Here is a 26,549-nt window from a genome sequence, read left to right as displayed (position 1 = left end):
GTATCAAGAAATTATGAGGTTGAGAAACTTCACGAAATCCTCCAACGATAGCGACTTCCGAAGCACGTCATTTATCGACTTAACATATCAACTACCTGGCTTGTATCGACGACTCCCGCATTCGGCTCGGTTTATCTCGCTTTCTACTTCGGCCCACGACTATGTTTCCTGTTTTACTTACCCCTTTCTCGAACGGTGTTGCTAATCTAGACGTGCGACTTCTCTGGCCCATCCTAGGCCGGAAACAACGAGAACGGTTATCTCGAATAGTCTACGGTATTGGCAAGCGGCTTCGAACCTTCTTCAAAGAATGAGTTGTTCTGCGGAAAAATACGTTTAAAGAGAATGGCACCCATCAATTCCAGCGTCATTTTGCCCACATGATCATTTTGCTTCATGATTTCGTCTCAATATGGCCTTGGACACTAAATGATGATGTGGCTGCCACGTGCGGTCCAGCCAAAACCAGTCGGTGGCGTACTGGCCACATCAAAGCAATCATGAGCTGCTGATCTATTCCGCTGGGAGCAGAGATGCGCTATCTCCAACCGCAAGGCGAAGCCGGACGGGAATGGCGTCGACCAGCTCCGCAGCCCAGTCTGTCGGCCTTCTTTGCCAGCTCAGTTTGCTTTGTAGCTTGGGCCGTTGACACGTTCGATTTTCACACTTTTGCTATCCCTGACGGTCAAAGCTGTCCCCATTATTATATATAACCACGGCGATCACTTTGACATTCCTTTTAAACGCTCTTACAGTGCGGCGAAAGTGGCTGATGGTCTTAATACGGTCAGTGCTACATTCTCACAATCCTTTGCCGTAGTTTTGGTTTCTTTATGGGCGGTGTCTACGGCAATGCAACCTCAATGGTCGGAAAAGAGCTCGTTTTCTACCCTTTGGAGGGACAATCGTCAAATGCTGTCGCGAGAATGGCTGATATGACGTGGTTCAATTACTTCACCGAACGAAAATTTGTCAGTCGGGGGTTTTTTCCCCTTCCAATTCTGGGAGCTGAAAAATTGGCACCACCTTCTTTCCTCCCCCCAGCTCAAAACAGTCAACGCTATTGCTTTCTTCTCATATAGTATGAAGGGCGGAAGGCATGTATCAGCCTTTTATCTCCTCCATACCTACGCAAGATCTGTGCCAGTAAAAGCAATGCAATAGGCCTAGTGCAGTACAGAGGACATTTCTGTAGCATACGGGTCGCTACTGAGTGCTGGCATACATAGAGGCCAACCGCTGAAATTTCTCACGTGTGGATTATGCTCAGCCGTAGTTCAATGCTAAACGCTATGTGGGAAATTTTGTACCGCATTTATTCTGGCGTGAACAGGGGTCGACCGAAGAGGCGCCAGTGGCTTATAAACCCAGGTCCTGAGAAATCGGGTCTTCGAGACTACGGCTAAATCCCAGAGACCCAAAATTGGGTTCAAAGCTAGTTGGAACCACTCAGATAAGAGAAAAGCCCAGGCAGGAGCTCCAAATCCACAGTTCAGACCGGCTCAAGCAAACGAACAAGCAAGCACTGTCAGCACCCGCAACATATTTTTTTTGAATAAGTATTGACCAAAGATGGACCTGGAAAAGTTTCCCTAATCGCGCGACTATGCTTTGAGATTCCAGGCTGAGCGCAAACGAATGTTTTTTGATCGACATGGTTGCAAGATGGCGCTTGCAGACAATCCGGCCACGATTTTGGCGTATGCTTCACCCATCCGTGTGTATGGCCAGATATAAGCATTGCGTTGTTGCCCCGGACTTTGGAATTGAGATTTTGGTCTAAGAGCAGATCTTTTTTCGCCCATGAAAGTTCCCCGTGTTGTGTTTCTCGGATATATGAGTCACCATAGTCGGAAATGGAGGCGTCGCTGTCTGATTATGCTAGATGTTTTTCGCTCCGAAAAAGGTCAAAGCTGAATTGCGTCCAGAAGGATTCTGGATAGACTCGGGCGTAGACATAGGTAAACGACAGGGTCTAGCTGTTCTTGACTCAGAACGGATTGCTTTGTGCAACAAGCCCGCTGTATGGAGTTGGAGAACGGTCTCCAAGAGCGTGATTGTGTACGTCAATCGCCTATTGATCGATGGGGCAAAGAGAAAGGAAATTCAAGAGTCTCTCGCAGTGAGCGCATGCAGGGGAGCCCGGACAGTAATGGATCGCTGGAACTTGAAAGCCGTGACGCTTCTCTCATGTACTTTTCGGGGATATCAAAACAAAAGCCGAACCGTTGAGTGTTGGGGGCACCTCAAGTATCCTCGGCATTGTGACGCGTGGAAAGATGGATCACCAAGTCACTGTTTTTTCACACGATCTATCACAGCAGTGTTGGCTCCGTAGTCTTCCACTCCACGAGAACGGCACGCCTTTGGTAATATGCCAGTTGTCGGGATATGCTGGGGCGGACGCCGTGTATTGAAGCATCAAACCTTTTGTGCTTCAATTCTGCAGCAGCAGCAATGGCGTTGTGTACAGAGGTTTTGATCGAGAGCCTAGTTCTTGGCCCAGTAATGTAAAGATGGAGCTGGTTGTCAGAATTTGATAAACAACGGCTCGATATACGGCTTTCAATTTTGCTTTTCCCGTTTGGCCTTCTCCAGGAAAGCATTCCAAGTCGGCGATGAATTTGGCTACCTGGGCCAACAATCGATACCCATTTCAGCTTTCGCCATACTTTGCCGCGATTGTGCAATACGTCGGTCGTGAATTTGTGACTTCGCCACGGTATCATGGACTGTACGGTGATTGGTTTTTCATCCAACCATTTAAGTTCCTCATTGGTCACTTCTAAATCCAGTTGATGTTTGGCTCTGAGTGCGTGAACATCGGTCAAAAAGTTTCATGGAGTTGCGATGGACAACTTCGGCGTCCCGAACGTTTACTTGAAGGGTGGGGGTTCCTCGAATAGTCCTGCTTCCTCGGCCCATGTATAAAGCTTGTGGTGCTCGGTCTGTATCATCGCTCGAACAGTCGAGGCATCTCGACCATAACTGCCTGCATCATAGAGACGGGTATTGCAGGAGGCATTGTAAAATGGCGTCAAGCCCCAATTTTAAACCATTCGCCTTGTCTGCCTTGTGTTCAGCCACCGGAGGGTGTGCTGATCTGGCTTCTGAGAGGGCTGCACTCTAATATACAAGGCGGCTGATTAGGCTGCAGGAGAGGTGGGCGCAATTCATCGGATTAGCGACCTGCCACTAAAACGGGCCCGAGCAGTTTTGTGACGGGAGATATGCCTTTTTACTAGTCCATTCGCACCCTGTGTTTGGTTACTACTCTCTTTGTGAAGGGAGAGAGCGACATGCCCTGTATAGAAGATTGTAGACTTGCCACCAGTCAGCCAGTTATTCAGGATGTTTATTGAATAATCAAACTGGAGCTGATAGCAAGACCGTTGTCGGCTATATTTCTCTAGTGAGGAAGTCCCTGGTTATGACTGCGATGCATGATTGCTAAATGAAAAAGAGGGCCTAGATCCGAGCAGATTGGTCACAGAATCTGCAGCACCTACAGATGGAAAAGAAAGGCGCAGTGCTGGCAGCCTGCTTCATCGGGCACAATCCAGCCTGAGGCTGAATCTCGTTGTACTTCATCCCCTTCCTCAATTAGTGAAAGGCCTGATCGGTCGTCTTGCCCATCAGTCCGGAAGGAACCAGGATGCCACCGAGGACAATAAGCGTTATCGGCACACTAAACATCGACTCATACATGGTAACTGACCGGGTTCCTGATCCCGGGCGGAAAAGGATCAAACGCAGCGTTATCGGCCTTCCGAAGTTGTCATATCAGGTGTCCCGAGGAGGAGGACGACGACGAAGGTGAACCCCGGTTCTTGTATGTATGGGAGCAGGACAAAGAAGACGACATCAGTGTGATTCTCGTTGGGGCTGTGGGAGATGATGATAATGGGAAACTCTGTATGGAGAATCTTCAGAGGGAATGGTGTCGATATATCAGGCGTACGAGTTGTTCCAGGAGAGATGACAGGCATTTCGTTCTGCGGGCAACAGGAGTCGCGTCATGTCTTATAGAGGAGCAAACTGGGTTCATCAACCGTCCGATTTTCGTACGGTTGGCAGTCTAGCAAACGGCATCAAGCCCGATTTGGTTATCTTGTACCTTACCATCCCAAGGGAGACTGTGGAACAAATCCTCGAGCCAGCACCTTCTCGCACATCTGTATCAGTACGTTACACATCTCGTCATCAATGAAACGGAAGCTGCCATAGAAGTCAATCAGGACACTTGGGCCGAAGTTTCAAAGGAGTTTTTGATGAAAAAGGGTCAAGAATGTCATCATCTTGCTTGGGCCCAAAGGAATATACTACGCCACGGCAGAAGGACCCAGTGGACATGAAGAAGCATACAATGTTGAAATGGTGGATTCTACCAGAGGAGGGTATGCTTCCAATCTCCCCTTGGGATGACAATGGCTAACGATATGACTTAAGCGATGCATTCCTGGGTTGCTATGCAGCCGATTATGTTCGTCAAAAAGCACAAGGGGAATGGAACATTCAACAGGCGGTCCAACGAGCACACCGGGCTTTGGCTTGCACCATTTCCCGAATTGGAGCTCAAACCTCAATTCCATGGGCTGACGAGATCGATGCGCTAGAGTAAGGGGGAGGACGATCAACACGAGGTTCATTCAATGCGCCAGAAAAGGAGATCGGAATGGCCATCGAAAGAAATAGGAAAGTGTTCCGGTCTTTTGGCGTCCGGCCTTCCCTCCTTGATGGGATATCACGAATGAATTCTCCCGCTTCGTTGAGGTCCGGGAGGTCTGTGAGCCACCGATGAACCTTTGGCAAAGCGTCTCGGAATGGAGACGGGAAATTGCCATCTTGACGCCATTCGTGAAAATCTTCGCGAGATGTTCCCTGTCTGACCGCAAGCATCTCGCAAAAGACACAACCCAGGGCGAAAATGTCGGTTGCCCGTCCCTTGGGCTCCCCGGGACGCTCCTCGGGGGCCAGATACTTGGGCGTTCCAATATTGGTTTCATCCGTGGTGATGCTCCTATCTAACACTGAGAAATCTTTGGCGCTTACGAAGTCCGCTAGATAGGGCGACTTATCCTTGATAAGGATGTCGGATGTCTTCATGCTTGATGCTCAGTCCGTGGGCAAAGGCTAACGCGAATACCAAGCAACCAGACCAAGTTTCCATCAATCTGAGTTGGGCCCGGTCAAAACTGGCACACCGCTGATCCAAGTAAAAGCCAAGGTCGTAATCTGCCACGGGCAACATGAAAATGCTAAAGGTTTTTGGAATCCGGATCTCGGACCCACAAGAGTACGGAAGCAATGTGATGGTGTCGTAGCTTCGGCATGACTTTGACCTTGTTCTTGACCTCTGTTTCCACGCGCCTGGCTTGTGATTCGTCATGATATCGAAAGAGTTTACGAGCGTAAACGTTTCCTGTCGACAGTTCCTCCATTTCCGAGACATCACCGTAGCTTCCCGTCCCTAGGTGACGAATAAACCGGAAGCGAACATTATTAGAGCCGTGTCCTTCACCGTGAATACCATTGACGTAAGTGGTGGCAGAAACGAGTTTGCGTAATTCCCGTTCTTCATTTTGTCGGGCGATGACAAGCATTGTATCCCAGTATTTTTTGATTTTGGTATCTGCCTCCCGAATGAGTGGCAGAATAAAACTGTCCAGGTCGGCTTATCACAGTCAGTGTCAATCCGCCCTTTTCCGATGGGAAGTGTATCTCACAAGCGGTCTCGTCTTCTCCTTCCTCTCCCTCTGTCAAGTGTTCAATGATTGGAAGATAACAGTCAATGTATTGGCTGAAAATATTCTGTTGTATCCGAAGATCGGTACGATATCGAGAGACGTCGACACCAAACTTTGGGAATGCGGTATCTAGCTTTCGCAATAAGCGGATGAAATCCACCAGTTCAATTCCGGCCTCTAGGGCAGACTTGAGCAGAGTCAGTCAAATTGTGCATGGGCGGGTAGAGATGAATAAGTAACCGGCTTTTACGGCGGTGATCGCGACTGCCCAGAAAAGACCAGTCGAGGTGTCATCCTTGAGCTGGCAGGCCTCGTCGATGGCGTGGGTAAATGCTATGACATGGCCATATCGGTTGTTAAGCATACCCAGCAGCCTCGAATAGTCAAACAGGCGATGGTTCCGACATGTCGTCTCGAAATCATCGCGAAATTCGGCTTCACTGGCGACATTGGCCGCCTCGATTTGGGCCGACGTAGTCCTTTTTTGCGACGACCAAGCTGGACCACGTGTCGTGAACGTTGTCCGACATCAGACACCCTCGCCGCGGGACAGCAAGCACACTGGAATCAGAATCATGAATGAATGGATGCCCCCAAAGAGCGGTCAAGATTTCTGGTTATGATGGCAGCAGTGTATAATCAATCATAACTTATCGACGGGGAAGGAAGATGCCAGTGCCCAGTCGGCACCTCGTGTGGAAGGATACTGCATTGTCGTAGCCCTAGAGGTCTGGCCGGTAACCCAGTTAGAGTGCATCTTTTGCTGCAGCAATGCGACGCCCCGATAGTATGAGGCACATGTATGGAGGAGAACTGTAGGTGACTCGTGGGTATGAGGGGGTGGGGGGTTCACCCGCTCTTGGCAAGGATCAATAGTTAATCTGCTCCAAGTTCGGATGCGTAAATAATTGTCTGCATTGCCATACTCACATCAGTCTCAGCGTCCAGAGTGTAGCCGGCTCTCTTCTTCTGTTGCTGTCTCTTACCAGATATCCATCCATTCGGTCTCTCAAATTCAGGGCGTGGCGAATCATATTATCTCCCGACAGAAAACTCACCCAACTTTCGCCGCGATGTACAACCCGTACCAAGGTATGTTCGTTAATATCTCACTACCAGAACGATCGCTAACAATTCAATTAGCGCCAGGGCAATATGGCGCGCCGGGAGACTACGGCGGTTTCCCTGGTGCGCCGCCAGGTATGGGTAAGTCATAACCCCCATTTGACATCCAACTGCAAAAATAAAAATGACTCACTCGTATTGTAGCACCCCCTCCTGGTGTGACCGCGCCAGGCATGGGCGCTCCTCCCGGAATACAACAGCAAGAGGCTCACCAACCGGGTAGACCTGGCGCTTTTCCTCCAAACTTTCAACCTCCAGTCAATATGCCGAACATCAATTTCTCCGCACCCGTCATTCGCTTGGGAACCTCGGGGCCCTCCAAACCCGACAATTTGGGAGGACGAGACGATCGAGAACGAAGTGGTAGAAGGGCTGGGCTGGGTTCGGGCATGGGCTCGGATTTTCGAGGAGAAAGAGATCGCATAACCCAAGTACAACCCCAGACGAAAGAGGAGATCATAAAGACCATTTTCGTGGGAGGAATTACCGAAGGCACCGGAGGAGATGAAGGCATCGAACGAATATTACGCGCAGCTGGAAGTTTGCGAAGATGGGTTCGTGCTACCGATGCCGATGACAAACCTTGCAAGTTTGGATTTGCAGAGTACGAAGACCCTGAAAGCCTCAGTACTGCCATAGAAGTACTAAGGGATGTTGAGGTTCCTGTCAAACGACAGACTCCGACTGATGCGAATGCCGATGAGGAGTCAACCGTGGAGATGTCCAAATTAATTGTGAGTTCCAATCGGTCCCCTTATCGCGTTCCGTGGACTGACATACGTTGGAGGTCGTGGCCGATGACCATTCTCTCAGCTATATTGAGCAATGGGAAGAGTCTCAGGGTGGACGAGACTCGGACCAAGTGCAAATGCGTCTCGACCATGCACGAAGCGCATTGGAAGCGGTCTTGCAGGACCTCGCTAACCCCACTGTCCCCACGCAAAAGGACGAATTATCAAACATTGATAGAGAAGGAGACGTCAATATGACGGACGGCGCACATCCCGATGGTGCAAATGGGGACATTGTCACCATCCCCATTACCGTCGATGACGAGCTCTCTGATATTCCCGCTGAAATGCGGGACACTGTCGCCAAAGAAATCGCTGCCTTCAGAGATCGAAGCAATCGTCGCGATTTGGAGCGGCTAAAGCGAGAAGAGGAGATTGAACAACAAGAACGAAATCGTATGATGAACGGTGAACGGTTCAATCGTCTTGCTTCGCCACCTCCGCTGGCTCCGTCTGGACCTGCGGGCGCTAACGGCATACCTGTCGGCCCGAGAGGGGTTCCTGCTGGTCCAAAAGGCTTTGGTCAACAAATTCCCCGAGACTATCAAAAGGGAGTGGTGTTCGTCAACGGAACAGGGATCAGCGGCGCATCCGCCTTCGAGGATGAAGATACGGATGCCAGTGATGAGGAACTTGAGCGGAGACGTAAAGAGAAGAAAGACGCAGAGCTCGAAAAACAATACCTCGACCAAGAACGACGCTGGTTGAACCGTGAGAGATCACGGACAGCTGCAGTGGAACGCGAAAAGACTCGTGACAAGGACGAAGCAGCCCGTATAGAAGAAGAGAAGCAAGCCATGGCCAAACGACTACGTGAGTGGAACGACGACATCGAATCTTCCCGCAAACACGAAGAATACTATGCCGACCGAAGCATGTGGATTCGCAATCGTGCCAGCTTCCGGCAACGGGAAATTGCGAACGACGATGCAGATCGGGCGGCCGAACAGCGCGAACGGGCGAGAGAATTACAACAACGTGAACGCGCTGGTGCCATGGCCGACGATTTCCTGAGCAGGCAGGAAAAGGAGATGAGTCGGCACGAACAAGAAGAAGAGGATCGACAACACAGTTCACGCCGCGAACCGGCCAGATTCAAGCTCTCGCTCGGTGCCGCCGCTCAAAAGGCGGCCGCTCAAAGCGCATCGCAGGCGTCAAAACGCACCGTTGCCGACGTGGAAGGCTTGCTCGAGGACGAAGAGGAAGATTCCCACTCTGGTAGTCGCAGAACGCTCATCCCGATCCAATACGACGCATCGGCCACCTCGGCCATGAGCGAGGAAGAACGTGCTCAGGCAGCCCGACAACTCGCTGCTGATATCCCTAACGACAAAGACGGTCTGTGGAACTGGGATGTCAAGTGGGAGTTTGTGGATGAGAGCGTCATTGAAGAGCGGCTTAAGCCGTTTGTCGAAAAGAAGATCGTCGAGTATCTCGGCGTGCAGGAACAGATGCTCGTTGATGTCGTTGTCAATGCGCTGCGCTTGAGAGGGAAGCCGCAGGATTTGGTGGGGGAATTGGAAGGGGTGAGTTTTTTTGTGGGGGGGGGGGGGGGGGTTCCTCCCCTCCTCCTTCCCCCTCCCTCTCGTCTTGTTTTTGCACCGATTTTAACAAACGAAATGCTGATTTTTATGTCCCCTACAGGCTCTCGACGAAGAATCCGAAGTCCTCGTCCGCAAGCTTTGGCGTATGCTCATCTTCTATTCCGAATCCGAGAAGCAAGGTCTAGCTGCGTAGAAATAGGCTTGGTTTATTCCGTCTTCTTATTTGATGCGCGGAATTAAACACCGTGGAGACACATTTTCACACAGACGAGCTCCATGACCCAGCTCTGACCGGGGTACGGTGCAGGTTAGAAGTCATGAGTTGCATGCTCCCGCGAAGCGAGATGACTCTGTCGGGTTCGACGCTGGCCAGGTGGATGCTCTGGAAAAGAAGTTAGGTCCGATGTGCTGGCATCGACTTCAGGACCAGACGGTCATATGCTTATTTTCTTCGCAAGACTTCAAGTTGGGCAGCTCAAGGTAACTTGTATGCGTGCCCTGTGGAACAGATGAGATGATGCTGGAATCGCGGAAATGTAAACCAGATGAGCACCAACCGACTGTATTTTCGTTTGTCTCACGCCTAGAGGCGTAAACCGCGTTGCAACCATCTCACATAAAAGTATCTCCAGGGTCGGGTCTTCAACGGGAATACTTCACTAACCCGGCCCTCCTTTTAATGAAACATATCTCAGCCTTGCTCCTTTGCTATGCTCTCATTCATCATCTCCCCACCCACCTAACTCCCTCACCACGTCGCCGACATTAGGCCAACACTGCGTCCCGTCCTTTCCCCCATCTAGCCTTGACTTAACCACCATCTCACTCCCACAAAACTCCACGGCCCGCATAGCTGCAACCTTAACACCCCGGATGACATCCTTGATCCGTCTCATCTTGGGAATCTCGTCATCCTTGCCCCTCGCACCCAGTACACGCCCGAGTCCACGGACATGCCAGAGACTCGGGCCCCGAAGTCCCTGGGCAGTGATGCATGTGAAGGCAACAAGTTCGGTCTCCAGGGCCGAGAGGTGAGTGAAATCGGATAGGTACAGGCCGTAGACGATGGTGAGTTCGTGTAGACCCATGGAGGAGCGATGGGGGCCGAAGGTTTTGAAAATGGTGGGCCACAGGGTGCCGTAGATGCTGGTTATTGTTTCGATGCCTCGAGCGTGTAGAGCGGGAAAGGTCTTGTCGGACCTCGGGCGAGACCAACGAGTATTAGCGCGGCCGGCGAGAGGGGGTATGGTAGATCTCATGATATGGATGGCCAGGGAGGACTGTGTATTGGTTACTTACCACTGGTCTAAATCCAATTCACCTCGGTTCTCTTCTCCTTTACCACCGGTCTGCCTGTGGGCAAGGGGGATCAACGCACTGAGAACCTGTGGTGCTCCGATCAGCGTGATCTGCTTGAGCAGCATATCGCTCAGCCGGATGGAAAGACGTTTCTTAGACTCGGTGGTGGAAAACTCAGGGTCGTGGGTGGTGAGGTGCGTCCAGAAATCGGCAAGGTAGTGTGGTTCCGGTGACACGGTCAGTATTGTAGCCTGTGTGTGGATATTGATGTTAGAGCTGACGGGTTCAAGGCGAGAGCGTATGAAATGGGGGATGAATGTAGGGCTCTGTTAGCTAGATGATGTCTCGGATAGGATTCGGGTGACACTGGGGAAGAATTCGGGTCTCTTCAGAAGCTCGATTAAACCATTCTGTCCCAGTCATCGTCGTCTCTTGCAGCAAGAGCGGGTCTTGGCCCATTCTGGTCTGAGAAGCATGACACGCTGGGATAGGAACTAGAAGAGACAGTGATGGTCTGAAAGAAAAGACATATGGAAACCCACGATGATCAGATACCAACTCTCAGAGCCCATTTCTTCCATCAACGAGCTCTTTACATCTCGGCATAGCTCCTCCCATTGCACTTTCGTTGGACGATCCGATGTCTCGGTGGTAGTCATTTTGCCGGTCTTTCTTGAATCAATCGTTAGGTGGGAGAACTGAAAGGATGGCGGAGAAGAGTCGGGTCGGGCCAGCGGTGGCACAGTCTGAAGGGTTCTCTTTCTTGTTTGATTTCGAGGTCTCAATTCAAATATCTTTCAGTAAGATCGATGCTGAACAGGTAACCGGCTTTTTGCGCGTAATGTCGATAGTTGGAGACACAGTTCATCTATTTTCCCGGACTAACGCAGACAGCCCCTCCTCCCAAGCGGAAAGATTGGCAAGCCCAATGCAAGAAGGGACTATATCTCAACCTTGGCAGTCGAGGACGGAGGTTAGCAAATTTGAAGGTTTGGCCATGGTCGACTGTCATCGATGCTGTGGCGAGGGGCGTTGATGTCGTCTTACGCTTACCCTGGTATGGATCTGACCTAATGGGTGCCCTACTCTGCGTTTTCGGATGATGAAAACATGGCCAGATGGGGCTAATTCTGTGAGATGTGGTAGACCTGCGGCATTCTTTTGATTTTGACTTCTGTCACAGAAGCGGGTCCCCGATATCGCCTGGAGTATTAAGAACGGTATTCCCCCCAACACTACCAAAGGTGGTGTCGCAATGGAAAGGCAGCCGAAAATAGCAGACAGATGCCGCCGCTTTTAAGAGTAGCATTGACGTTTTTCTCATCGTCACCGGCCATCTACAGCACCACCTATGTGGCTGTCTTCGTGACGAAATGGGCCTCCGAATGGGGCTCATCAGGTTGAAATACATAACTTATCGTTAGTGCGGGCCGTGCTACGACTGCTGGTAATATGAAGATATGGGTCCCCCTTGCCGCAAACGGGCCATTTCTTTGAGAGATGCCCCAAAATCCATCATTGCAGATGCTTGAGGCTAATCTGAGGTATCCGGTGTCGATTGCCGTATCTCACACGAGTCACGAGTCTGATAAACTTACAATTGCACGGAAATCTGTCTCCACATTCGACATAATTGACAGCCCACGGGAGAATCTGATCACAGTGGCACTTCGGCGCTTCGTCTCCATGTCTAACGCGCCGACCCTGACGGCTCATCTAACCAGATAGGCATTCAAATTCGTTGGCCTTGGCAGGTGCTATTGGCCGCACTGGTCCTCATGTCTATTCTCTTGCTGGTTCTAGGTGGACTTTTCGATGACATAGACATATGTGATTTCTTCGTCCACATAGAGAATATGGTATCTTGGAGATACATATGCAATATTGTAGAACCGCGATGTTTATGATTATGTGTGTACTTGCATGTCAAACGAACATCGTGTTCGCTGGTGCTGCTTTCCTGACAAGTAGCGGCCTAGTATTGAGAGAATTTGAGGCGAACAGCAATATTAGATAGTGAGTGCTATTCATCATTCATCGTCTCACGGCCACTGGACGTGGCCCGGATTGGTACAGGCTGGAATTCTCATTCTCTGACCAGAGCCAGAACCTTGACTGAGAGAATGATGCATGGAGCCGGGCGATGGTTGCAATTTCCCAGCTAGGTCCTGGATGCGGCCACCGAGGTCTGTTCAGCAGATGCTCGTAGTTCCATCGATCGGCAACGAGGGAACCAGCACGCACTGTAGATGGTAAGGCATTCTTCACAGAGCTGAAACATGAGTGTCGTTCGTCGTAGACGTAGGTCGAATGAGTTGGAAAATCTCACAATAACTTTTGCGCCTCTTACGAATCCACGAAGAGGCGCTTGCAAACGCTCGACCTGGAGGCATGCTCATAGAAAGCATCGAATTGGTGTCCTTGCTGCCCTCCCAGGGAAATGCCCTTTATTATCATTAATTTTCTTTTCATTTTCCCTTTTTCTCTTTTTCTTTCACCCAAATATCCGTCCCAATATGCCCCCTGCTCCCTCCCCTACCCCATTACTCCCATCTTGACTACTCGCCGGGAACCGATCCCCTTTCCTCATCTGATCATCCACCCACGTCGTCATTCTCCTTCCATCACTCATCACCCTCGTATCAACCAGTCGTTCCGTGACGCGCTCCGCTCTCCGTCCTCCAAATCCCATCAGGGTCGGCATACTGCTCACGCCATACTCCACCGCCAAATCAAACATGTTCCCAGCACCTGTACCCGGCCTATCTAGCTGGAGTTCCGCGAACGCGAGCGCCGAGTACCGGTCTTCACTGGACGAGGGACGCTTTTCAACGAGGGATTGAAGCAGCGGTGTAATTGTGCGGCAGGACGTGCATGTTGAGGTTGTAAAGAGAGTCAGGAGGAGCGTGTTGTTGGCGGAGCAGAGGCGGAGCGCATCGTGGAATTGGGGAGGAGTGCGGAAGAGGTCGAGCACCCGATTTTGATTTTGCTGTGGGAGAGACGAGCTGGAATGGAAGGATCTGACCCTTTGAGTTGTGCGTAGTGGTAGCTCAGACACAGCTTGAACGGCCTTGGCGGGAGCGGAGAGGAGGACACGCGTAGAATGCATGGTTTTGTCGATGATTATATTTAGTCCTTTCAATGGGAGCTCGATTCGTGAACGAGGACGACGTAGGATTGAGTGAAACGAAAAGAAACATATATGTAATAAGCGGAATGGAACAGTTACTCGCACCACCACTCCGCGAATTGCGAGGGAAGGGAAGTTGGCTTGACGTCACCGTCACAGCCTCGTCGGTCTATGGAATACGAGCATATATAATAACTGCCCGTTCTCCTCAACAAAGGGCTCTATTCATCTTCGAGGTCCTCGAAAAGCTCCTTACGCCTTGCTCCTCTCACCAATCCATGGGCAATCCTCGTCGTGCCGGTATCGGCACTGGCCCCATCGGTATGAAATGGGGTATCATGACCCTCAGGCTGGCCAAAACCATGCAACCAGCAACATAATAGCTTGGAAATGTACATCACAGAAACATTTTGCCCATCGCTCCCGCTCATGACAACCGGTCTAGCCGGAGACTCATGGGAAAAGGGTATCCACAATGACAATGCAACCGCCAAATGTCCACCACAGCCAGTCATAAGACGACACACGACGAAGATTGCTGCCTATCAGGGTCAAGAAGTTAGTTTCCTAATCTTGTGGTTGTCATCTTCGAGCTGGTAGTCTTGGTCGATCTGAGAGCGTAAGTGTCGTATGGGCGACAGCTGTAACTTTAACCGCCTTCTTGTGCCGGTGCATTGTCTTCATGATTCGATTGATCCCCATGAGCTTCAGCTTCAGTTTCACGAGTTTCGCGAACCCGTGGTTCCGCTTCGAACTTACTTCAGGCATGCGATGTCAGGCGACGTGCCCTCCGGCTCTTTAAAGGGGAATAGAAAGATAAACTTACGCATTCGCTTCTTCTAATTTCGAAATCCACACGGCCGTTATCTTTAAACGCTCTCGCACACTGGTCGCCGGGAGAAGCTGATATTTGTCGTATTCCGAGATGGGCAATACGCTCGCCAGCCAGTACGGAAAGATTGCAGGATCAGAGGGCGGCTGACCGTACGTGTCGAGGACACGTTGGTGAAGCCACCGAGCCGACTGGGATCGGGCTCGTTCCACGAATTCTAAACCATTTTCGAGAAGTCCCTGTGTCGACATACATTGAATCCGAGCAATTTCGCCTCCGAACGGTGCAGGCACTGCTCTCGTTTCCAACGACTCAATGGCTTCTTCTTCATGTACAGGTATGTCATCGACCCGTTGCACTTGACCAATCAGATAGCCGTCAAGCATGGAGGTCTCGACAACACGAAATTTCATCTGTCCCCTGGTCCCTATCAGGCTCCGACCATCGGGAAGCATTTCGATGCGTTCAATGAATAAGACCGTTCCGTAGGGTTTGTAGTGTGGCTCGCCCGGCGCAAATCCGGGTTCCCTGTACGGCAACATGCCGAATTTGCGCGACCCATTTTGCAAGACTCGTCGGATCATCAGTCGATATCGCGGTTCAAAAATATGCAAAAATGTAGGCATCTGCGGAAATGACAGGGTGCAAGGGAACAGTGGCAATCGTGTCTCTTCATCGATGGCGTCTTCTTGTTCGACCATGGCTTTCCGAGCAGCCAAAAGATCAGGCCACAGGTGCTGGATTAAATGAGTGATCCTTTTGTTGCTAGGTTCGGATTGAACGCTGGATAGCGTCGGGAGCCTACGACGACACATGGGACAATAATGGGAATGATCCATGGCACGAGCGAAACATTTTCGACAAAATGTATGCCCGCAGCAGGTCGTCAGAGGGTCAAGCATGATCTGATAGCACACTTGACACTCTACTTCGGGCCGAATGATCTCTCTCAAACTTTCAAGGACCCCAACATCAAGTGCTCGAGCCGATTCTAAAGAATCCGCCGCGACTGGAGTATATGCCAGATCGGAATCATAACGCAATTCACCCATGTCGGCAAGGATGTAGGTCGCAACGATCCGTCCTCCTTGAAGAACGCGGGATCGAGGCATAACGTCCATTGAACTGTCGACCACGGGAGGGCCATTCAACTTTTCTTCCAGTAAAAGTGGAAGTTCCTGCAACGCGGTTTTGTATTTGGCAATGTGACCTTTGACGAGATAGACCACGTTGTTGAGGGTGACATCTGTTCCGCAATCCCCGATCGAGTGTTCCAAACCGCATCGCTTGAAGGGACATAGAAAACCATCCGCCCTGCCTTCAACAACGGGATATGTTATATTCTCTCTCTTGTACAACGGTGGCAGACATGGCCGGCAGATTGTATCGCCACATGGTAGCGATATCGGTTCCCTCAAAGGGTACGAGCACTGCGAACACTGGAACAATTTGACAATGGCTCGAGCATCATCGTAGGCGTCAAAGCCGCCCGGGGCCTTCGTGGGAAACTGAGTACCATCACCGCTCATCTGCGCGGTCGGGGGGGACTCTGTTTGGTTGTCAGGCCGCTCTGATCCCGATGGATCCCCCTCTTTCGTTTGCCTGGAGACCATTCAGCGTTGGAAATTGGTCGAATCCATATATGGGCTCAATTGCATATATCCAACTCTTACGTCAACTCCAGGAGCCTGGTTTGATCAGATTTTGTAGGCTGCGTCGACTCGAGGTGAATAGATGGTTTGTCCTTGCCACCTCGCTATTAGAAGATGCACAATAAAGGCATTGAATGGTAGAGTTGAACCCGGGGTATCCTAGTCAGGTTGTCGGAGCATACTCAATTGCGTAGGAAGAAAAGAAGGCGGTCACACAAGATCCTTAGGTCAACCGTAAAAAAGCATTTTGCCCAGCTAGAGGAAGAAATAGATTATTGTAATGTCTGCTCAATCCAAGATCGGGATTGGAAGGTCAACGACGGTGTACTGCAGCAAGCGGCTGGCGATAGGCAAGGATTGTGGAAACGAAACGATGTTAATCTAGACTCAGCTTGGATCGGGAGGAGTCCAAAGTTTGCATAGTCCGAGAAGAAGAAGACGCTGAATGGCCAAAAAAGCGGTAACTGTAAGGCATCATCGATGATCACTTCAGTGGGCACCCTCGTGTGGAACCACGTGATATCAGTTTCCAATGGCCGCCTCACGGTTCAGTTCATGGCATCACGACCGCAATAGTCCACGCTATGTATCTGCGACATCCACGTGCTGGACAGCTGATCTCTCCCTCCATTCAGTGTACACATGCACCGCACACCGTTGAACACCAGAGCCTCCTTCCGAACCCAGATGGCTCATGCCAAAAAGCCAACATTCCACTCGAGAACCCATAACCAGTCCGTCTTCATGATCATACCTCATGCTCGTAGTCTGCTGTCTGAATGCAGACAACCAACTCTCTATCCCATATTCGCCTCCTGGTACGCCGTCATTGCCTTTTGAAAAATTTTTTTACAAAAACCTCTAGGATTTTGAAACCGTCCGACCATGCCTCTAGCCTGTGTCTGATTCGGTCTCATCTCCCATTTCTTCGTCAAGAATAATCCGTCTCATCAGACCTTTGTTGAATAAGTTAAGTATATAGTGCCGTGCCTGTAGCCGATAATGGTGACTCTCCAGGATAACAAGAGTTTTCCGGAACATCTCAGTGTCTGCGAAATGGCTGGGTTGTTTCGCTTTAAGTGCATGAAGATCTGCGGCGGCTTTCTTGTACATGACTGAATTACCCATCTCGACAATACTCTTCAGAATTTTGGCTCGAACAGGATTCTCGTCCGTGACAGCAGCTTTGTATTTGGCGTCATCTTCCGCTGATGCAACTTGCGGTCCTTCGAATGATCCAACAGATTTCTGAAGTGGATGTCAGCGTCAACCTCAAAGTGGCGGGCAAGAATACCCACCAAACACAATACCTCCAAGTTACGAGGCAGACAAAGGCCTAATGATCGCCCTCGAGGATCGACCGTCGTGTCCCATCCATTTTCGGCGAGCATTTCAAAGCCGTGGAGGGTCCGTGAAATCAAGCCCAGGACGAAACATGCCGTGCCGCGCATCGACATTACTTCTGCGCCTTCGGCAATACGCACGATGGCGGTCACAACATCCGCCTCTTCCAGGAACGGTGCTCCAAGATCCATCGAGCCAATGTTTCCTACCGCCCACATACATCCTTTCACCTTGGTCAATACTTCATTGTCTTCTTCATCCAGACGAAAATCTCGAATGGTTGAAGAGAACTCGTAAAAATGACCAGATTGCTTCAGGAGTTTACATCCCTCCTCCGTGCGAGCAAGTTCACGGTAAAAGTGTGGAGGTGCAATTCCAATCTCGTGGGGATCAACGGCCGGATCCTCGTTGAAATGCGTCTTGTTGATGCTTCCGTCCATGTAGGCGCGGAGGATAGACGCCTCCACCAGAGCCACGTAGGCGTCGTTGCGCCCCAGAAACCAGTCGTCCATTTCCTGAGTAATATAATCTAGGCCACTCAGGTACCGATACCCCACAGAGGTCGAGAGGAACCGCAACAGAAGAGGCGCACCAATTTCACCAAGATGATCCAGTGATGGTCTGCACTTCACCACGTACTCAAGGTGACTTCGTTGGTTGCAAGCTTCTTCGAGAATTTTGATCGCAACTTCACAAACTTCCACATCGGGATCGTACAATTGCGTCAGAACAAGACGAAGAGCCCAGTGGGAACTAGAGGGCCCCTGTAACCCGGATGAATACTGGACCCGGCCTACTGCGTAGCGTCGGAGGAGTTTGGTGGAAAAAAGGCGGATATCTTTGACGCCCGAAGTCAGTGCCTTCGAGAGGATAACCCTCAGATGAGTGTCCAGAGTGAAGTCCATATTTCCGAGAAGCGCTTTGATCAGATCGTCGCGATTTCTCAGCTCCACGAGATGGTAGAAGATGTCCATCATGTGCCACTGTTCCATCAGTCGCATTCCCTCAAGCGTGGAACTCAGGGCTCCGAGCATGGCGAAATAACCTCCACTCAGCGTCTCGGCCATCTGATGCCGGTCGAATAGCGGATTAGCGGACGTAATCCCGCTATGAGGGTCTACCTGCGCAAGACATTCGCCAATCTGCCGCAGAAGTTTGTTCTCAGCAAGATACTGTATGCCAGTAGATGTTTGGGTCAAAGTCCGCATCAAAGCGCAACCGGTTCGCACATATCGTTGATTAGGTCGTGTATTGCGTATCATCGAGAATCGATATTTGAAAGGGCGGAAGAACCCCACGAGCCTCTTGAGGAACTTGGGGGATTTGATTGCTTCTTCCAGTCTTTTTGGATTGGTCAATGGTCCTTCCACCAACCCATGGATCAATTCCCATTTCCACTTGACATACTGAGAATGGCTCGTGATCTGACTATCGGCCATGGCCTGACGAAATTGGTCGGCGTCCATCAACGCCGTGTATTTCGATCTCTCCACCGCTTGTGGACCGACAGCCAACTCATCTACGGGGACGGTCCGGCCGTACGTTGAAGCTGACGTTCTGTTGAGTGCACGGTTGATGCTTTCCGTCTGGTATATCATGCTCATGTTTATAGCGGACATTTCGGAGCCATACTCCCGGAGGGTCGGCACAAGATCACCTAGGACTTGTATGTTTGCGCTGATCCCCTCCGGGAGCGTGTGATGGGCTAGTTTCAGAACTTCGGTGAGCAAGAGCGTCGCCTTCCTCCTTAGTGCTTGGTCCTCTTCAATCCTAATGAGATCGATGAGAGCAGGAATCAGACCAGCCCTGATTAACGCCGCCAGAACAAATGCAGAGAAGTGATATGTCAAATCAAACCTCCCATCTGCATTGTATTCCGCTAATTGTCTCTGAGAAGGTTGCTCAACAGGCAATGTGTTGACTCTGCCGTATGTAGTCAGTCGTCGGCCAGCGAAAAACGAACTTGACCAAGAAGGAGGCTTGATGCGAAGGATGTCAAAGAAAAGCTCCAGCACGGTGTCTCGTGATTGAGGAATGGGATATACGAGCGAGTCAATCAGCGATCGAAGAGGTGAAGCACCGTTCATCGATAGAAGAAGGAAGCCCGGCCAAGTTTTCAGCATGGCGGCAATGGCCTGGGCGCAGGTCTTCAACCTGTCCTCGTTGCCGCTCAAGAGGAGAGGATCCGTGAAAGGCGCAAACATCGCCTCGAATTCCCGGCCGGTGTGCAAGTATCGACGTTGTTGCGGATGGTCCAAGATGTAAAGAAAGCTGGCAACGAGACCTTCCGGGGCCGGGAAAGAACCGTCAGCCAGCGCTTCCGTAAGAGTTGTCACGCCATTGGCAGAAACAACAAGTTCGGTATGCTTGGTCAACAGTTCCGCCAAGGTCAACATGCAAATGTCCTTTAATCGGTCGTCATAGGTTTCGGCCACTGCAACTAAGCTTCGGACCACGGCACGAGAGATTTCGTGGACACCATCTTTCACATCCAAGAATGCCCGAACGAATTTGACAGCTTGCTCGCGTTCCAGAACAGCATTGGTCTTCTTCACCAGGGACAAGATAACCAGCTCATCTGTGTGCAGGGTTCGAATCGTCTGCAACGACTTTCGATCAGCTATGGTATGTCTTGTCAGCCGATAGCCTGCTGCCACGACATCGGAGCTCTCGCTGAGTAACATGAGTTGAACCCGTAGGCGGAAGACGGACCAGGCGAGATCATATTTCAACGTGGGATTCCGCTTCAAGAGGTCGACCAAGGTGTTCGCGCGCTCGATATAATAATCCGGTGGCATTCCGTCCGCTTCCAGCTGTTGGAGAGTTTCCGTGAGGACCACCGTAGGTGACTCGCTGTCAACTGACTCGGACGGGTCGTTGTCTTGATTGGGGCCAAGCGGGGGTGACTTGAGAGGGCTCCCTCGAAAATAACCGGAGAGTGTCTTGTTCGGAGGAGTGGTAGGAGTTTGAGAACGGAGAATTTCCTGGTCAAGTTCTTGCTTCAGTTCAGCTAGCTTCCTGTTGGAAGTGCCCAATTCCATTTCAACCTTTTGTCGTTGTTCTTTGGTTTGCTTGTTGTTCTTGCTCAAAAGAGCCTCCAGCATGTTCTCCGTCCCCAACTTGATCTTCATTTCTTTCGCTATTTTATCACGGACCACGGCCTGCCGCTGCTCCGAAGTGGTGAGGGTGTCTCCATCTCTGTATTGTGGTTGCAGTCGAGATATCGTGACATTCGCTAGTTCCGTCTGAGGCGTAGTTCTTCCTGACTGCACAGCACTTTTCAGATCGGTACTGAAGCTACCAGGAGGACCAACACTTGTCAATGTGGGTACGAAGCCCCTTTGGCCATATTGAGCGCTTCCACCAGACAGGGAGCGGCCATCTTTCATGGAGGGTCGTTGAGACGCGGAGAAGTCGTCACTTTTCCCAGAAGCATGTCTGATCGTGAAACCCCTTCCCTGGGTAGGTGTCACCGAGTAGCCTGACCCTTGGTCGGTCGAAGCCATTGAGCCATGAAGGGTATGGTCCCACTACCGGACTTTTTGGTGTTCTGGCTGCGCACGAGGAGCGTACATAGACGGACGTCGGTTGGCGCGGAATGAGGCTTGAGGCCGTCAAAGACTGTGATGAGGTGATATAAAGATATTATAGGTCTATGTAGGTGCAAACTGGTTGGATTTTTTCATGAGGCTTGGTAAGAGGTGCGCAGTCGAAAATTCGTGACGGGCTTGAGAACGAGCGCGGTTGGAAGATGGTTTACGGCTGAACCATGCGTTCAGGTGTCACGATCTATAATGATTGTCGTTTGGAAAGTTAGTGAATCGGGGGACCAGGCTGACAGTTTGCCTTTGAAAGAGGAAAGAGTGTGATATTTTCACAATAATAAGCGAAAAGTGAGAGTTGTCGAGTACAGAGCATGGAGTACTTGTAAGGTGACCCATGCAGATTTTTCAGAGGAGTATAGCTCTATGAAGCGCAGGGGCTCGGGGTTCACATGTTCCTTTCTCTTGAGTTTGGGTGGTTGACTCCGGCTTTGCTGCTCATCTGGCTAGAACCCTTCAATTCAAGTGCTTCATCTTGCTTCAACCACACTGTGGCATAGATCGCATCTCGGAGCCCAGCTACGGCCTCAGCCTTCCGAATCGCCTTCAATTTTGCACCTCTTAGAATCCATTGACATCATGATTTCTGGGCGAGACCAGGGCTCTCCATGTTTTCTGCAGCATACAAAAGCCCCTCAGTTGTAGAAGTCGCGCTCAACTCCTACTAGAAGCAAAGTATCGACGCTCTCTTCCGATTTTTGCACCATCAGGTGATAGAACACAATTGGTTTTCAAAGCCGCATTTGATGGGGGCGAGTAGGAGAGACAGAAAAGGAGCCTTTTCCAGGTGCAAACAAGCGCGCGTCGGCGAGCTCCGCCATACATTAGATCGTACGATGCCCATACGGCTCGCCACACCACCAATCGTCTGTGAATGAACCATCTGTGTTTACCGGCTAGTGTAGCCCTGATCAGCGGTCTACCAGATCTTCAGCTTGTCGACCAATGCAATTGGTAAAATGCAATGGATGAAATTTCCTCGTTTACTGCTTGCCCCTCCGATAAGCAAACAGCTATAAAGAGATAAAATCTTCTCGTCTTCTCAGGACTTTCTCGGAGAGCAGAGAACTTGCAATCACATGACGGGAGCTTGCTGACTTCGGTGCTATATAGCTTTTCGTACTACCGAGTAAGCTGCTCAAACAAGATTTGTACTGGTTCTATCAAAACACACCGAGAACACAACATGCCCAAGCTCGCAGCTGCCCGTTATGGCAAGGACAACATCCGCCTCTATAAGGTGGATCGGGATGAAGCCACAAAGACACACACTGTGACGGAGATGACAGTCTGCGTCTTGCTAGAAGGAGAAATCGAGACATCGTAAGCATCACCATGTCAGGACGGAAGACATTGTACTGACCACCGAACAGATACACGGAAGCAGACAACAGCGTGGTGGTTGCGACGGACTCCATGAAGAACACCACATATATCACGGCAAAGCAACACCCAATCAACCCTCCTGAACTCTTCGCATCTATCCTCGGTACCCACTTCATTGAGACGTACCAACACATCCACACTGCGCACGTTAGCATCATTCAACATCGCTGGACCAGAATGACCATTGATGGGAAGCCACACCCTCACTCCTTCTACCGGGACGGCAATGAAAAGAGACTGGTACAAGCAGACGTCATTGAGGGTAAGGGCATCGAGATCAAATCCAGCATCTCTGACCTCCTCGTGCTGAAGAGCACGGGCTCCGAGTTCCACCACTTCGTCCGCAATGATTTCACCACTCTCCCAGATGTTTATGACCGTATTCTTAGCACGTCGGTAGATGCTTCTTGGAAGTGGGCCACTTTCTCTGGCCTTGACGCGGTCAAAAAGGACTCAGCGAAGTTCGATGAGACCTGGGCCAAGGCAAGGGAGATCACCTTCCGTCTCTTTGCTCTCGAGGAGAGCCCGAGTGTGCAAAATACCATGTATAAGATGTGTGAGGAGATCCTTGCCGCCCAGCCAATGGTTGAGGCTGTCGACTATTCTTTGCCAAACAAGCACTATTTCGAGATTGATTTGAGCTGGCACCACGGATTGAAGAACACCGGCAAGGATGCTGAAGTCTATGCACCGCAAACAGACCCCAATGGCTTGATCAAATGCACTGTTACACGATAAATCTGAAAGCATTTCCAAGGTACAATCCAAGGTATAATAAGGTTTGGGACAGCGGTGGGAGTTTGGGGTCGGAGTGCACCAATGAGTGTCCATCATCACCACGACTTGTAGACAATACAAGCAATGATGCTAATACGTATTCCCTAGAGAGTTTGCCTCTTTATTTTTCTCCCCGCAAACGCCAAACATGCTGATAAAAGTTTGTTGTCACGATGAAATTGCCTTCGTTTTCGTTGCTTTAATCGCCTCCGTGACCGGGCCTGGAATGTGTGGCTTCCCTGCAAATCTGACGATGTTCTGCTTGTACGGATGCGCAGTGCCCTCGAAAACTTTTAACCGTGCCAGCCTCTTATCCCTCAGCCTGTTCTTCGGTAGCATTCCCCGGACGGCCTTCTTCAAAACCTCGCCTCCGCCCCATTTTTCAAACATCTTATCCATACTCATCTGCTTCAGGCTGCCTGGCCGTGTAGTGTGCGTGTAGTACTGTTTCTGGAAGCGTTTTTTGCCGGTCACGCGCAGATCGTGGCATCCGGCCGCAATCACGTAGTCTCCGCAATCGGTCGAAGGATCCCATATCGGTTTGTGCTTTCCCATAAGAAACACTGCGATGGATGAGGCGATTCGACCCAGCGGTCGTGGGTCAGTTCCGACATCAATGTAGTGCCATGTGCGAGAATAGGCAAGGCGAGTCTATCAAAATTTGTTAGGGTGATGGAATAGGGTTGACAGAGAAAGAAATTATCAACACACCTTGCCTACAGTTTGCGACATGGCTGGGCGGTGCTATCTTGACATGGAAGAACGTGGCAGCGCGCACAGCGAGACCGCAGCTCTTGCTCAGACCTAGCACGATGAATCTTCGGATATCTGGGTTGAAAGATGAGAGTCTGAAATGTTCATTGGGGAATCGCGAGCTTCGAAACTGCAAACTAGTCTTTCTATGGTTAGCTCCCTCGCTCATCTTGGCGCGCACCATCTGCGGTTGAAACTCGCCAGAATTTCAACCACAATTTTGACGAGACTCTGAGATTCAACAACCTCTCAACTGTATCGACTCTGTCAACTGCCGTCAGTTCAAGATGTCGGCTCCTCAGAGTGTGCAGTGCTTCGGCAAGAAAAAGACTGGTATGAATGGCAGACTTGTTTTGTGGGAAGAATGGAAAGGCTAATAATTGATTGCGCAGCAACCGCAGTCGCACATTGCAAGGTACAGCCCGACGGGATAGAAATGAATGGAAGGAGAGATTCTCATGAATTTTACAGAAAGGCAAAGGCCTCATCAAAGTCAACGGCCGACCTCTCGCTCTCGTCCAACCTGAAATCCTCCGCTTCAAGGTAGGTTGCGAGTGGCTGAAAGAAACAACTCCCCGCACATTCGGAAAACACAGAAGTCCTCACACAAATTGCGCATTATAGGTCTACGAACCCCTCCTAATTGTCGGCCTGGATAAGTTCGCCGACGTCGATATTCGTGTCCGAGTCAGCGGTGGTGGTCACACGTCTCAAGTCTACGCGATCCGACAGGCAATTGCCAAATCCATTGTCGCTTACTACCAGAAATATGTCGACGAATACACCAAGAACCAATTGAAGCAGGCCCTCGTGCAATACGACAGAACACTACTGGTTGCGGACAACAGACGATGTGAACCCAAGAAGTTCGGAGGTCCGGGTGCCAGAGCGAGATACCAGAAATCATACCGTTAAAGCGATACGAAAGGCAGTGGTTGGTGCTGGTGTGTCTGGGAAAGTGATAATCCTGCGGTTGTTCTGGCGGCTGTCATGGCGGAATGATATATGGGGAGAGATCGAGGATGATTGGCTTCCAACCAGGGATAGAATCTGGAACATCAGATGACGTGGTCGAGGTAACGGCATATTCGTCCATGCAAAGTGCGCGCTCTCGACTGATTGAGGCGACAGCCCGTTACGGGGGCGTACGCTCCATGGCCAAAAATGAATACAATTTACTGTTCAACAAGGAAGGGACTCAGATATTGTGGCAACCCATTCCCACGTTTCGGACAAGGCTACATGTATCAGCGAGCACTGTTCATTTGCTCGCGCGACCGATATCTTTTACGTCTCGACTACAACAGGTGCATACTCTCCCGTCTCTTCATCCTCGTCTACTCCCAACATACTAACCTCGACCCTTTCACCATCCTCTAATTCCAGCAAGCCTCTCCTTAGAATATCCCTCTCACTCTGCCATCCGTATCTATCCTCGAAGAGTTTCTGCAAAGCGTCAACTTCCCTCCTCAGACTTTGACCTGCTGCTGCTACTGCTCCCTTCTCCTCCCCATTTCCATCTCCAAATACCTCATCAACTAGATCTCGGAATCGTCCCCAAAGGGCTCGTAGCCATGCGCTGCCCCCTTCATCTCTCATCTCGAACAAGCCGCCCTCCACGTCTTCCACATGCCAGACCTGCAGACGCAGAACCTTGACGACTTGGACGAAATACGCTTCCGCCTCACGCAACGCATTCTGGCACGTCAGAAACACCTTAAGCAGCCTCTTCCACTGTTCTAGACAACTGTAGTTCGCGAGAGTGAGCACCATCAGGAAACAGAATTGCAGTTCGCCCAGCAATTCCTTTGCTCCGATTGCTTTGTCCCCGTTCACCGGAGTTACGCTCTCAATGAGTTGTGAGAGATACCAGCTTCTGTCTCGTGCCCGGTCAGTCCTCGTTCGTCCGATGTCGCCGGCCGCCCAGGTCTGCTTCAGATTGATAGGTAGCAGATTTAGTGGGTGTTGTTGCAGCGTGTCCGAGGCCTCGAGATGCGAGAGGCCCGGAATGCACTCTGTGTCACTCGGCGCCGAGGAGACGGAAGACACAACCCAGTGGCTGTCTGAGGAGAGAGCGCGGGTCAAAAATGTCGGCGACATGTGTCTGGTCAGGGCGGGCCAGTCTGTGCTTTCTGCTCGCCGCTCCTCGTATGGAGGTGTAGAACCATCTCCTGCTTCTCTAGAGTCCTTTGTAGCGAGGCTTGAGGTCGCATCCTGCAGGGCCGCGTAGTCAACCAGTCCACGGGTCGATGGGGACCGAATCGCTTCTTGTGCCGCTGGGTCATCGTGGTCTAGCAAGTCGAGGTTCTCAGCGTCGGAGTTCCATCTCAGTACGTACCATTGCGGCTTGGTCGCCGTGAAATTCAGCCATCGACCGTGCCGAATGGACAGTGAGGCATCTGTTCCCGTGTACAGAAAATGCAGGCCTGGCGGGATGTTTGTGATGCGGATATTTGTAACGTTGTGGGAGCTGGGGAGCGCCTTGAATGATATGAGGTCTACTCCGATAAACGTCATGGGTGGGAGAGAGAGGAGAAGCAGGGTGGGCGTCTTTGGCGGATCCATTG

At 50.8% G+C, this 26,549-nt stretch overlaps 10 protein-coding genes across 10 annotated transcripts; 4 read left to right on the top strand and 6 right to left on the bottom strand.

Annotated features, from left to right (window-relative positions):
* Positions 1–4,018: 4,018 nt before the first annotated feature.
* On the top strand, positions 4,019–4,621 carry Z518_08767 (uncharacterized protein; the record flags this gene model as incomplete). Its single annotated transcript, XM_013414506.1, has 3 exons — positions 4,019–4,183; positions 4,288–4,397; positions 4,450–4,621. The coding sequence occupies 3 exons, from the start codon at positions 4,019–4,021 to the stop codon at positions 4,619–4,621; spliced, it is 447 nt and encodes a 148-aa protein (XP_013269960.1).
* Positions 4,622–5,258: 637 nt separating this feature from the next.
* On the bottom strand, positions 5,259–6,111 carry Z518_08766 (uncharacterized protein; the record flags this gene model as incomplete). Its single annotated transcript, XM_013414505.1, has 3 exons — positions 5,259–5,674; positions 5,727–5,934; positions 5,998–6,111. 3 exons carry the CDS (start codon positions 6,109–6,111, stop codon positions 5,259–5,261), a joined length of 738 nt encoding a protein of 245 aa, XP_013269959.1.
* Positions 6,112–6,820: 709 nt separating this feature from the next.
* Positions 6,821–9,400, top strand: Z518_08765 (uncharacterized protein; the record flags this gene model as incomplete). Its single annotated transcript, XM_013414504.1, has 5 exons — positions 6,821–6,839; positions 6,891–6,953; positions 7,017–7,606; positions 7,660–9,189; positions 9,308–9,400. The coding sequence occupies 5 exons, from the start codon at positions 6,821–6,823 to the stop codon at positions 9,398–9,400; spliced, it is 2,295 nt and encodes a 764-aa protein (XP_013269958.1).
* A 523-nt stretch (positions 9,401–9,923) lies between these two features.
* On the bottom strand, positions 9,924–13,615 carry Z518_08764 (uncharacterized protein; the record flags this gene model as incomplete). Its single annotated transcript, XM_013414503.1, has 3 exons — positions 9,924–10,407; positions 10,507–10,757; positions 13,046–13,615. The coding sequence occupies 3 exons, from the start codon at positions 13,613–13,615 to the stop codon at positions 9,924–9,926; spliced, it is 1,305 nt and encodes a 434-aa protein (XP_013269957.1).
* Positions 13,616–14,458: 843 nt separating this feature from the next.
* Positions 14,459–15,997, bottom strand: Z518_08763 (uncharacterized protein; the record flags this gene model as incomplete). Its single annotated transcript, XM_013414502.1, has 1 exon — positions 14,459–15,997. One exon carries the CDS (start codon positions 15,995–15,997, stop codon positions 14,459–14,461), a length of 1,539 nt encoding a protein of 512 aa, XP_013269956.1.
* Positions 15,998–17,011: 1,014 nt separating this feature from the next.
* Positions 17,012–20,970, bottom strand: Z518_08762 (uncharacterized protein; the record flags this gene model as incomplete). Its single annotated transcript, XM_013414501.1, has 2 exons — positions 17,012–17,368; positions 17,431–20,970. The coding sequence occupies 2 exons, from the start codon at positions 20,968–20,970 to the stop codon at positions 17,012–17,014; spliced, it is 3,897 nt and encodes a 1,298-aa protein (XP_013269955.1).
* A 1,282-nt stretch (positions 20,971–22,252) lies between these two features.
* On the top strand, positions 22,253–23,190 carry Z518_08761 (uricase; the record flags this gene model as incomplete). The annotated part of the gene is made up of 2 exons (XM_013414500.1): positions 22,253–22,389; positions 22,440–23,190. The coding sequence occupies 2 exons, from the start codon at positions 22,253–22,255 to the stop codon at positions 23,188–23,190; spliced, it is 888 nt and encodes a 295-aa protein (XP_013269954.1).
* Positions 23,191–23,397: 207 nt separating this feature from the next.
* On the bottom strand, positions 23,398–23,961 carry Z518_08760 (ribosomal protein L13; the record flags this gene model as incomplete). The annotated part of the gene is made up of 2 exons (XM_013414499.1): positions 23,398–23,880; positions 23,941–23,961. 2 exons carry the CDS (start codon positions 23,959–23,961, stop codon positions 23,398–23,400), a joined length of 504 nt encoding a protein of 167 aa, XP_013269953.1.
* Positions 23,962–24,269: 308 nt separating this feature from the next.
* Z518_08759 (40S ribosomal protein S16) lies at positions 24,270–24,897 on the top strand (the record flags this gene model as incomplete). Its single annotated transcript, XM_013414498.1, has 4 exons — positions 24,270–24,315; positions 24,375–24,397; positions 24,454–24,525; positions 24,607–24,897. 4 exons carry the CDS (start codon positions 24,270–24,272, stop codon positions 24,895–24,897), a joined length of 432 nt encoding a protein of 143 aa, XP_013269952.1.
* Positions 24,898–25,269: 372 nt separating this feature from the next.
* Z518_08758 (uncharacterized protein) lies at positions 25,270–26,499 on the bottom strand (the record flags this gene model as incomplete). The annotated part of the gene is made up of 1 exon (XM_013414497.1): positions 25,270–26,499. The coding sequence occupies one exon, from the start codon at positions 26,497–26,499 to the stop codon at positions 25,270–25,272; it is 1,230 nt and encodes a 409-aa protein (XP_013269951.1).
* Between the last annotated feature and the right edge of the window lie 50 nt (positions 26,500–26,549).

The sequence above is a fragment of the Rhinocladiella mackenziei genome (genome assembly GCF_000835555.1).
Source record: "Rhinocladiella mackenziei CBS 650.93 unplaced genomic scaffold supercont1.6, whole genome shotgun sequence".
Taxonomy (NCBI): Eukaryota; Fungi; Ascomycota; class Eurotiomycetes; order Chaetothyriales; family Herpotrichiellaceae; genus Rhinocladiella; species Rhinocladiella mackenziei.
Note: the sequence above shows the minus strand (reverse complement) of the source record. Positions and strands in the feature narration are given on the sequence as shown.